The 12,419-nt window shown below is 53.3% G+C and overlaps 1 protein-coding gene across 1 annotated transcript; it reads left to right on the top strand.

The window, feature by feature from the left end:
• The first annotated feature begins 2,280 nt into the window (after window positions 1-2,280).
• Window positions 2,281-6,305, top strand: TPBGL (trophoblast glycoprotein like). Its single transcript, XM_028725811.2, has one exon. It carries the CDS (start codon window positions 2,919-2,921, stop codon window positions 4,035-4,037), a length of 1,119 nt encoding a protein of 372 aa, XP_028581644.1. The 5' UTR covers window positions 2,281-2,918; the 3' UTR covers window positions 4,038-6,305.
• Window positions 6,306-12,419: the final 6,114 nt, after the last annotated feature.

Raw genomic sequence — 12,419 nt, 5'->3', positions numbered from 1 at the left:
CCCCCCTTCCTCGCTGCAGGGAGCCCAGGGGAGCTTGCGATAATTGAATCAAAACAGCCCTATAACATCCTGTAAAAACTCCGTAAAAGCCGCCTGCCGAAAGCCCTGATAAATAAGGGAGTCTTTGCACGTTTCCTGAACGCAAGGAAAAGAGGGGGGATGCCTGCCTCCCCTTGGAAGGGAGTTCCATGCTGAAGCCTTGCAGCTCTGTCCAGATCCTCATCACACAAGAGCGGCAGATGGCACCAGCTGCTGCTTTGGACTGCGAAGGAGCCGCTGGAAGCTGCAGGAGGGGACAGCGCTGCTGCACTCCAGGTCTGCTTGCAGGCTTCCCAGGAAAGGCATCTGGTCGGCCCCTGCGAGAACAGGATGCTGCGCTGGATTATCTGCCACTGGCCAGATCCAGCAGGCTCAGCATATGCCCTGAGATGAGTGAAATCGCTGGTCCGTCCAGCATTGTTTACCCTGATTGACAGCTGCAGTTCAAGGTCTCTGGTTAAGAAAGGTATTTGTAGAATTTTAGAATCACAGAATTGGAAGGGGACCCCCAAGGGTCATCTAGTCCAACCCCGTGCAAGGCAAGGGGTCTCGGCTAAAGCATTTCCTCAGCTGCTTGGGTGAAATGCTTTGAATGGCAAGGGAGAAGCAGGCCCCGCTGAGAGCCAGCATGGTGTAGTGGTTAGAGCGTCAGACCAGTACCTGGGAGAGCAGGGTTCAAATCCCAACTCGGCCATGAAGCTCACAGGGTGACCTTGGGTGCCAGTCGCTGCCTTTCAGCCCAACCTACCTCACAGAGTGTTGTGAGGATAAAATGAGGAGGGGGAGAACTGTATGTGCCACTCAGGTGGCATGTAAATGCAACCGTTCTCCATTCTGGCATGTATGTGTGAATAACCCTGCGTCAACTTGAACGCTATTTGGATCCGGACAGTTGGACGTGGAGGTAAACCATCACCATTGTAGCCCGTGGAGGCCCGCATCCTGCATCTGTCAGCAACCACAACTTCGCTAACCAAACGGGGTGCATGGCAGATGACAAAGTTTGCATCACGCAACTGGAGTCTTTAAGGTCAGGTTGCCTGTCCTAGAATCCAGTAACAAGAGACAGACAGACAGACAGACAGACTCTGACGATGTGCAGCAGTCCTCCTGTCTCTCCCCACATGGGCCACGCAAACTGCTTGAATGCCCAAGCCAAGCTGCAAGGCAGGCAGGCAGGCAACCCTAATGGTAAAGGTAAAGGACCCCTGGACAATTAAGTCCAGTCCAAGGCGACTATGGGGTTGCAGCGCTCATCTCGCTTTCAGGCCGAGAGAGCTGGTGTTTGTCCACAGACAGCTTTCTGGGTCATGTGGCCAGCAGGACTAAACTGCTTCTGGTGCAACGGAAAACTGACGGAAACCAGAGAGCACGGAAACGCCGTTTACCTTCCCGCCTATTTATCTACTTGCACTGGTGTGCTTTCAAACTGCTAGGTTGGCAGGAGCTGAGACAGAGCAACGGGAGCTCACTCTCTTGCAGGGATTCAAACCACTGATCGATTGGCAAGCCGAAGAGGATCAGTGGTTTAGACCACAGTGCCACCAGCGTCCCTAACACCAGCGGCCTGATGCTGCTCCAGACCTGCTGGTCTGCCCCTGCCCCAGCCACCCTGCGACCTCCTCTCATCCACCCATCACCCACCTTGTCGACTTCTTATATTTTGATACTGTTTGCTGGGGTTTTGTTGGTGCGGTGTTTATTAGAGGTTGCTTGTAAGCCGCCTTGAGAGGACGTGCATCCTGAAAGGCAGGATAAAATTGCAGCAGATAAACTTCATGGCACGGAAACACTGGGGGGGGGGGGGGGGAATGAATCGCTTTGTGCATAATAGAACATAGTGGAGTTGGCTCGCGAGACGGGGGGCTTACTGCTGTCCTCCTCGCAGCCGCCACCACCACACACACACACACACACACACACACCACGATCGCATTTTTGGCACGCCTTCCCCTGCTTTGCCTAAGGCACGAATGGCGCAAAAAAGTCTCCATCCACTCGTATGGAAGGCAGGAGGAAGGGACCTGCAGCGGAGACACTTAGACGGCTGGGGAACGCTCTGCCCCAGAGCTCCCAGGGTCTGGAGTGGGGAGGCGCTCCCTGTCCCCTTCTCGGCGCAGAGCCTTTCTTGGACACACACCCACACACCCGGCCCGGGAAAAGCAGCCCCCGCGATGGCTTCTTAACTTGGACGGGGCCAGCCTCAGACAGGGGGAGCGCTTTTCCTGTTCCAGGTCAGGCCTCGCAGCTTCACCTCAGGGCTGGGGCGGGGGGACGCCCCTGCGGGCGAGGGACGCCCTCTTCCCCGCCTCCCTCCATCTGTCCCGGCCGGCTGGGAAGCGGGCCTGCGCTCAGCCTCTGCCAGCCAATCTCAGGCAGCCGCTGCCCGCCCCTCCCTCGCCCCAACCTCGAGCCAGAAACCACCTGGCCGGCGGAGGGGCGAGTCTCTCCCCTAATCCTGCCGTCCGGGCGCTGCGCCACTAACCTGCCAGCCAAAGGCGACGAGGGGAGAGAGGAGAGAGGAGATCGCCAGCCGCCTTCCTCCGACGCCCGCGATCCTCCGCCCCCCACCCTACCCAGGACCCCTCTCTCCTCTCCGCCCCCTCGGAACCGGCGTGGGGGAAGCCTCCGGTCCTGCTCGCTCCCCGCAGACGCCGCGCACCGCCATGAGTCACCGCCGCCGCCGGGTCTCCTCGGGCTCCGGGCAGCCCCTGCTGCTTCTCGCAGCGACAGGAGCTTCGGTGACCGTCTAACTCCGCCGCCGCACCGCCGAGGAAGAAGAAGGAGGAGCTGCAAGGCGGGCAGGAAGCAGGCGGCGGCGACGGGGGCTCCGTCCACCCGTCCCCTGCACCCCGCAGAGATGCCCAAGCGGGGATAGCATGGCCCGGCGCCCCGGACGGCTCCTTCTGTGCCGCCGCCTCGTCGGGCTGCTGGCCGGCGTCGCCGCCATGCTTCTGCTGCCGCTACTGCAGGCGGGCCGGAGCTGCCCGTCGTGCTTCTGCTTCGCCACGCCGGACACCGTGCAGTGCCGCTACGTGCGCCTCCTCGAGCCCCCCGACGAGCTGCCCCGGGCCGTGCACAACCTCTCCATCGTCGGCGGCAACCTGACGGTGCTGCGCACGGCCGCCTTCGCTGGAGGCTGGGCCCGCGGCGAGCCCGTTCGGCCGCTGGGCAACTTGACGCTGCTGGTACTGACGCACAACCACATCGAGACGCTGGAGGAGGCGACCTTCGCCGGCCTCCCCTCCCTGGCCACGCTGGACCTGAGCCACAACCCGTTGCGCTCCGTAGCGCCGGGCGCCTTTGCCTCTTGCGCGCGGTTGCGCACGCTGCGCCTCAACCAGGCGCTGCTGGCGCCCGGGGCGCCGCCCTTCGCCGAGCTGTTGGACGGCGCGCTCTTGAACCTCAGTCTGGTGCGCCTGGAGCTGGCCGGCAACCGGCTGCGGCAGCTGCCGGCCCCCTGGGCCCTGCCGCCGGGCTTGGAGGAGCTGGACTTGCGCAACAACTCCCTGCGGGCACTGCGCTCCGAGCGCCTGGACGCCTTGGCGGCGCTGGGCCGCGTGCGGCTGCTGCTGGACTCGAACCCGCTGCACTGCGATTGCGCCTCGCTGCGGCCCCTGCTGCTCTGGCTGCGCAACGCCACGTGGCGCGCTCCCGGGGTGCGCCGGCTGCGCTGCGCCTCGCCGCCGCAGCTGCGGGACCGGCTGCTGTGGCGCCTACGGCTCCTGCAGCTGGAATGCCTCGACGGCGCGGACTGGGCGCTGCTGGAGCCCGGCGGCGCCGAGGAAGAGGAGATGGAGACGGCCTCGTACGTCTTCTTCGGCATCGTCCTGGCGCTCATCGGCGTCGTCTTCCTCATGGTGCTCTACCTCAACCGAAAGGGCATCAAGCGGTGGCTCAGCAATCTCCGAGAAGCCTGCCGGGACCAGATGGAGGGGTATCACTACCGCTATGAGCAGGACAGCGACCCGCGACGGGCCAGCCCCGGAGACCTCTGAGGCAAGCTGGCAGCAGGCCTGGGGAGCTTCATCCCCCCCCCCCAAAAAAAACAACTTGAGAAGGGCGGTGGTGACACCTTCCTTTCTGGTCTTCCAAAGTGGGGGGGATGGACGGACAAGTGGAAACCCACTACCCAGCTCTGCAAACTTGTCCAAAACTCTACCTGTTTGGGGGGGGGGGTGCAGGGACATCGCCCCAGGCCTGGTGCAGAGGACCCCCTCAACCCCAAGGGTGGATCATGACTGGCTCTGCAGGCACCCTAAAGCCAGCCTCGAGGGGACTGTGTGGGCAATCTCTCCCCCACCTCCCACAAACCAAAGGGACACGTTTTCCAGTTGCACCCTACTTGGGGGCACTCAGCTTTTTACCCACTAAGGTACGCCCAGCCCTCCCAACATGGGGTGTGCGTGTGCTTTGTCTAATTATAATTTAAAATGCCTCCCAAACCGTCACCCGCTAAGAAGGAATCTCCCCATTCTGGACACAGGACTATGCAGCGATAGGCTCCAATCTGGGGAGAACTGGGAGTGTTAGGAATTATTTGGCCCCAATTCTAATCTGCCCCCAAATAGGGGGAAAGCTGGGATCCTGAGCAGACTTCCCTGGAAGTGAGTCCTGTTGAACTAAAATCGGACTTGCTGCCAAGTAAACATGTAAAAAAAACCTGGTGCATGAAAACCCCACATTATTCTGCCTGCAGCTAACCCATTGCCCCATCCTCAGCTCTAGGCGCAGGAGAAGGCTGACGCAGCAGTCACCTTGGCATGGTCAGGATTGATTCCTTACAGACCTCCAAGCTTCAGGGAACAACAGGTTTATAGCAGAATCATCTCCCCTTCTGCTCCCAAACACACACACTCGCCACCATGACATTCTTCTAGCAGAGAAAGGTCTTGCTGCCTTGCTTTTGAGTAGTCCCACTGAAATCGACAAATTACTCCAGAGTCAGTAGTTCGCCAAAGAAAGGCTGTTGAGCTGCCATCTTCAAACAGCTTCTTTCTGGAGTAGGCCCATGGATTTCAGTGTCGCTATTGTACAAGTAAGTGGATTTAGGGTGGCAGTTTAATTGCCTTTAGAACTGCATTGCGGGGGGGGGGGGTGTCCCCTGGAATCACTGGGCAGTGAGAAAAAAGTTTAAAGCTGACCTTTCTCTTTCGCCTCTCTCCATCAGCTGTAGCCCCCTGTGTTTAAGGAACAAGGGGGCGGGGATCTTGCATCCAGTGCTAGCCTTACTCAGAGTAGACCTAATGGAATCAATGGGCATGACTAACTCAGGCTCATTGATTCCAGAGGGTCTACGCTGCTAGCTTTGGGTGCAACCTGCAGCCACGGTCTTCATGGTTGGAGAAAGAAATGGGGGGAAACCCTGGACACATAAAACTTGGATTTTCTCCGGGAGAGCAAGAAAACTCTATTCCCTTTCTCCTTTGCACAGCCCGTTTCCTCCAGCAAAGCCAGTTTTCCCTGGCAAAAGAGAGGGATACCAAATCCTGCTTGGCTCTAAACAAATCGAGGCCGTCCCTCTGGGGTGAGTTTGTCCCCTGACAGCAACTGAGTCCAATAGGGCTCCATTAGCTGGAACCCTGCAACCCCAACACGCCCCCCTGCTTTTACTGTCGTCAGTTGAAGCTGACTCAGTTCTCTTCAACTCACCCCCCAACCCCCCAAAAATACTATTTCTGTTTCCCAGCCACCAAAGAGCTACTACCCAACTGTTAGGCAGCTCAGCACAGAAACATTTGCGGAGGAAGGACCTGACCTGAGAGAGAGAGAGAGGATGTAATTTTCTCTTTGCTTCCCTTCGAGGAAATTAATGGTTGGTTGTGCTCCCCCCTGCCCTACAGAAGAGAATGCAAATGTTCAACAGTAGCAAACCCTCCCCACTTAGACTGGCTGGCTGGTTGCATGACTCCGAAGCACGCATAAAATACGAAGACTTAATTTCCCAAACTGTGAAGTAATGACAGATGACGTAGATTAGGGCCGTTTTCGCTGATCTTTGCATCAGGTGGGGGAGGGGGGTTTGAAACGCTCGTTCTAGTTCATTCTTCCACAAGTTTGCTTTAGAACAGTGCCTGTTAGTGTGGTTTTTGGGCACGGCAGGATGAGCTCCCAGCCCAGTGCGCTGCAGTTCCTCTGGCTGGTGGCGCTAACTGTCATGCCAAAAGCCGCTGTTAGTCTCTGCCTAGAGCAAAGAAATTGAAATTTGCATCTCTTAACTGTATTGTACTTTTTTCTATAAAGCTTATTGCAATAATTTCAGAATACCCTCTCGGCTGCTGCAAAGTTATTCCTTTTAGCTTTTTCTCTCTGGCGTGGCTGTTAATGGGGGGGGGGTGCCCTACAAACCATGGTTTGCAAATCACAAATGAGATGGGAATAGCTTCTCCTTCCAGAGGATAAAAGGGGAAAACAACCAATTATCATCTAGTTCTTCATTCCCTTCCTGGCACCAACAGTAATTTCAAGGTAAGCCGATGCAAAGCAGGTCTCCTTGTAAAAGGAGGAGGAAAGCTGTGGTTTGTAATGGGTTTGCAAACCAGCGTCACGTCGGAACGTGATGTGCATCGCTCATGCATTATGCTGGTGCAAATACAACAGAAATCCACTGTTAACCCCCAGAAAGGAGAATGGAGAAGGTTTGCATTCCATACTTGGGGGATGTTTATATTTTTAGCCTCCATGTGATTCTGGATGCCTGAGGGAGGGGCGCAGGAATTGCAACCCAGCAATTCATCCTGTTGTTGCATGGGATTGTCCCATGCCCTTGATAGATCTTATTTTGTAGAGCTGGGAAGAAATCCCCTGGACGTAGGATTGTAGAGTTGGAAGGGGTACCATGAGGGTCATCTAGTCCAACCCCCTGCAATGCAGGAATCATTTGCCCAGTGTAGAGCTGGAACCCCCCGACCCTGAGATTAAGAGTCTCGTGCTCTACCAACTGAGCTATCCCTGGTATGCTGCACCACAGACAGACTTGTTTCTTTTAAAGAGTGTTCGTGGAAGAGTTCTCCCAATCGCAACTGGTGCTGCAAATGTTCAGGCTACCTAGCTGGCTGTCAAATCAGTGACTTGCTTCCGGTGCCAAAGAGATGCCTCCGTCTTCTGTTTTCTCTCCCCGTTGTACTTCAGTTGGGCTGACCCACTTCCCTCCCTCCGATGGAAAGAGTATGCAATGTGTCCATCTCCTCCTAAAAACCAAGACAGTGTTGTTAACAAGCCAGCTGTGGCCCTGCTCCAGGGTTGGCTTGCTGGCGTGTCGGTGATGTCATGGGCACAGGCCAACAGGTACTGACTTCAGCTGGCTTTTCCTTGACCCTTTCTGGACCATGCTGAAAACCTGAGTAGCCATTTCCCCCTTTGGGGCACACAAGCAAAGAGTAAATGAGTGTGTTTTGAGCACTGCCAGATCACAAAAATTCGTTATTAACCAATGAACCCGATTTTCGTTGTTGGTGGGCATGTGCATGCTGATTGTCTTGTCTAATTAATCTAGATCTGTTTCTTGCTCTTTGGGAAAGGCTGATTCTCTTTGCTTAGGACACACCAGTTTGGATTGATGATCCATGGTGGATGAACATCATAATAATAATAATAATAATAATAATAATAATAATAATAATAATAATAATAATAAATTATTTCTATCCCGCCCATCTGGCTGGGCTTCCCCAGCCACTCTGGGCGGCTTCCAACAAAATATTAAAATATAGTAATGCATTGAAACATTAAAAGCTTCCCTAAACAGGGCTGCCTTCAGATGTCTTCTAACTTTCCCAAAAATGTGGCTTGCCCTTCCTTTCTAATGCTGGATTCCCTCTTTCTGCTAGGAGGGGGACCTTTGGCCTGCACCTCCCATGTTTGCTGGAGTTCATGGGAGGAGCTGTTCTGCAAAATCAGGACAGCCACAGGTGCGCTACACCTAAGCGCCCGTCTCCCAAACTTCTTAAAAGGTTTCCAAAGCACCTATGTCCCTTGTCCCAGAAATCCCAGCCAGGTGCTCTCCAGATGTTTCTGCCTGGGGCTGATGAGAACTGTCACCTGAAACATCTGGAGGAAGCCCAGTTGGGAAATTCATTAATTATTTTAGCATGCATGCTTCTAGAGCTTGTGCATAAAAACGAGCATTGCCATGAAGATAAAGAGGTGAAAGTCGGTCACTCTAAAAGTGTAGTAAGCTGATCTGGGGTCTGCTTATCTGCTGGGATCTGCAGGGAACTCTGATCTCTGTGGTGGGGGTGTATATATAGCTCAGGGTTCAAGCCCCTGTTTTGCCTGCAGAAGTTCCCACTTTGACCTCCAGATTACAAGAGGAATAAGAAAACATTGCAGGTGAGAGGAAATGCCTCTCACTGCACTGGGTCTTCAGAGCCTCTGCCAGCCAGAGCTGACAGTTCTGGGTTAGTTTTAAAAAATAATCTGACGCCGTATGGGCTTCATACGTTCCACTGGGGATAAAGATACTTCTGTAGAGCACCAGTGGCCCTCGAGGCAACACTGTCTGGCCCTGTGGGGTCTCCCCAAGTCCCTCCCCCTGCTCTCTGTTGCTTTTGCCAGATGGAGTGTGTTCTTGAACTGTGGCAATGCCTCTTCCTTGCCTGAGTGGAGGGATGGAGGGGTGTGTGTTTGTGTGGCTGAAATGCAGCCTCCATTGTATGCACCCTCTCTGAACTTTTGTGGTGTGAAAAGATTTGGGATTTCAGCTGGAAGTTACGGGTTAGGCACTGATTGGAAATGAAGTGGTATCTCTGCCCCAAAGCCTTTGCAGGTAAAAGGAGGATTGAAAGTGGGGTCAGCTGCGACCTCCCCATAGCAACATGAGTACGAATCGTGAATGCACCAGGAAAAGGATGTCCAGATGTCCTCAGGAGGCGGTGATGAGCACCAATCTTTCAAAGCGGATTGGACAAATTCACAGAGGAAAGAGCTGTCAATGGCCGCTGATCAGAAGCTGCAATGCTTCTCAATACTTTTTGCTGGAAACCACAGGAGGGGAGAGGTGTTCGAATCCTGCATCTGGTTGGCCACTGTGAGGTCAGGATGCTGGACTCAGATGAGCCATTGGCCTGATCCTGCAGCTTCTTCTTATGTTCTCAATCCACCCTGCAGAAGAAGGAAAGTCAGGAAGCGAACATTGTTGCATTTAGGAGAGATCGTGCCTGTCTGTGGTCCTGACAGCCATATGAAAATCTCCCTCTCTTTTCTCTCCAGCTTCCCTCATTGTTAGTGAGGAGCTTGTTTTCAGAGAAATTCGAGGTTGTTTTATTTTCCGGCATCAGTTAAAAATTGGTTTTGAAGCACTGGAAAGAAAATAGGTTGCAGTATATATTTTTGATGTTGGCTATGTTCGTGAATGTTTTAAATTGAAAGCAGATCATCCACTGCCATTGATTCCTTCAGGACAGATCCACCCCATACATTTAAAGCACAGGACTACCCCCCAAAAGAATCCTGGGAACTATAGAATTGTAGAGTTGGAAGGGACCCCTAAGGGTCATCTAGTCCAACTCCCTGCAATGCAGGAATCTCAACTATAGCATCCATGACAGATGGCCATCCAACCTCTGCCTAAAAATCTCCAAGGAAGGAGAGTCCACCACCTCCCGAGGGAGACTGTTGAACAGCTCTTACTGTCAGAAAGTTCTTCCTGATGTTTAGTGGGAATCTCCTTTCTTGTAACTTGAAGCCATGGGTTCGAGTCCTACCCTCCAGCAGAGCAAGAGAAAACAAGCTTGTTCCCTCTTCCACGTGACAGCCCTTGAGATATTAGAAGATGGCTAGCTTATCTCCTCTGAGTCTCCTCTTCATCAGGCTAAACATACCCAATTCCCTCAACTGTAACTTTTTTAAAAAAAGAAAGGTGCCGGGAATTATAGCTCTGGAAGGTCGAAATTATATTTCCTGGGATTCTCTGGGTGAAATTACATGCTTTCAAAGTGCGTTGGGTGTGCTTTAAATGCATGTTGTGGGTGGCCATTTGCCAGGAAAGCATTTGCCACATCCCTGAGGTGCAGCAGTCCTGATTTTAGGTGCGAGATAAATTGCATTGGGGAGTCAGGCCATTTAGATTGGTGATCCACTTCTGATATCAGCCAGCTATATATGCTCCTGAAACATATGCAGGAATGAGAATAGATGAGATGTGAAGCAATGTTGTGGCCTTGACCGTTCAGGGTGCCCAGTGCCCATTCCCCTGCCGTCATCCTTAGAACGTGACTGGCCACCAACTTGGCTGGCTTAAAGAGAGGATTAGGCCTGTCCATAGCAGTTAAGGCTATCAACTCCTGCTGGCCATCAGGGCTATGCTCCATCACAGTCTACTTCTGAATACCAGATCCTGGGGACCGTTCTGGGGAGAAGAAGAAGAAGAGAAGAAGAGTTTGGATTTGATATCCTGCCTTTCACTCCCTTTAAGGAGTCTCAAAGCGGCTAACATTGTCCTTTCCCTTCCTCCCCCACAACAAACACTCTGTGGGGTGAGTGGGGCTGAGAGACTTCAAAGAAGTGTGACTGGCCCAAGGTCACCCAGCAGCTGCATGTGGAGGAGCGGAGATGCGAACCCGGTTCACCAGATTAGGAGTCTACCACTCTTAACCACTACACCACACTGGCTCTCGAGTGTTGTTGCCTTCCGTCCTGTTTGGGGGTTTCCCAGGGGCATCTAAGTTGGCCTCTGCGAGAGAACAGGATGCTAGACCAGATGGACTTTTGGCCTGATCCAGGCTCTGTTGATGTCCTTCTGCCCACCCGGCATCAGTGTTAGAAATTAGCCAGATGTGTTTGATACTGGCACTAATTGCAACCACGTGGAGATTTCTGAGTGCCAGGTAAGCGGCCACAGTTTAACAACCTCTGCCTTAGTTCATGGCACTTAATTCAATACCACTTCCACTCTCTGTTTTTCTCCTCCTTGCATACTGTAAGAGCAAACAATCGTACCTTGGATCCCAAATGCCTTGCAAGTCAAACATTTTGGCTCCCGAACGCCGCAAACCCGGAAGTGACTGTTCCAGTTTGCAAACTGTTTTTGGAAGCCAAACGTCTGACGGGGCATCCGCAGCTTCTGATTGGCTGCAGGAGCTTCCTGCAGCCAATCAGAAGCCGCACTTTGGTTCCTGGACGTTTTGGAAGTCGAACGAACTTCTGGAACGGATTCCGTTTGACTTCCAAGGTGTGACTGTATGAATGTAGTTGAGGTCATAGAATCACTGAATCACAGAATTGTGGCATTGGAAGATACCCAGGTCCAAACTCCAGTGGACAGACATTGCATGGTTGCAGCTCTGACCCAGGTTTAAGGTGCCATTATAAATCTGAGTTTCCAACACTCCATGGCAACTCTTTTGCATACACCATAAAATCTTACAATGCGTTGAATAGATAGCCATGTTTTGCCATTGAGCAGATCCTCACTTGATATCCCCAGACCTGGTGCCTGAGTCAGGCCATCTCGTTCAGCTGACCCCACTTCCAAGGCCCACGTGAAATCACTCCCTGTGGTGCCCGAATAAATCACCTCACTTCCAGGGGATGCTGTGCGGACTCTGTGCAATTGCTGAGTAACAGCGGTGCATTTGCTTTCACGCCGAAAGAGCAATCAGAGAGTGCGTTGTTTATAACCTATTGACAGTTCCAGCTATTCAAAAGGATGTCGGGGAGAAGAAAAGGGGGAAACAGCCTTGCCACCCAGGCTGCTGACGGCCTTCATCTTGGGGGAAATAACGCAGGTCGATCATTTCAGAGGGAGCGGGGTGTGCTAACGCTCACAATGGCCTTCATCTCTGTTTTCTTCTGATGCCTCACTCTGTCGTTTTGGCTCAAACGCTTTGTATCAGCTGTGCCTCCGGTCCTGGGGCTGCCTACACGCCACATGCACTTAGATCACATTCCCCATCCCGAATGAATCCTAGGAACTGTAGTTTAAGGGTGCTGGGAATTGTAGATTTGCAGTGGGCAAACTGCGGTTCCTGGGATTTTTCAGAGGGGGGCATGTGCTTAGAATGTATGGCTTGTATGCTGGTCAAGCCAAAGGCAGAGGCAGTCCTGCTGAGGTGGAGCCTAGGGTCCATGTGTACAGTGCCCTCCTTTCTATACTGTGGGGCAGGCTTGCCTCTAGGGCAGGGGTGTGGGACTCCCAAGCCCAGGCCTCTCCATCTGGTCCTCTGGATTCTGCCCGAACCACAATCCCCTGTCAAGCCAGTGGTCCTGTTTCTGTCCCCAGCATACCAAACATAGCGCCTGTTCCAGACTTCGTATGCATGCGACCCAGAATGATGAGCCTTTGCCTTCTCCCAAATGCAGCCACATCAATGGGCCTTCTCAGGATTTAAAGGGGGGCGTTGAAACACCCCCCACCCTTTCCAACAGAAATTTACCACCTG

This window comes from Podarcis muralis, chromosome 4 (assembly GCF_964188315.1).
Source record: "Podarcis muralis chromosome 4, rPodMur119.hap1.1, whole genome shotgun sequence".
NCBI lineage: Eukaryota > Metazoa > Chordata > Lepidosauria > Squamata > Lacertidae > Podarcis > Podarcis muralis.
This window is presented reverse-complemented; position numbering and strand designations above follow the sequence as displayed.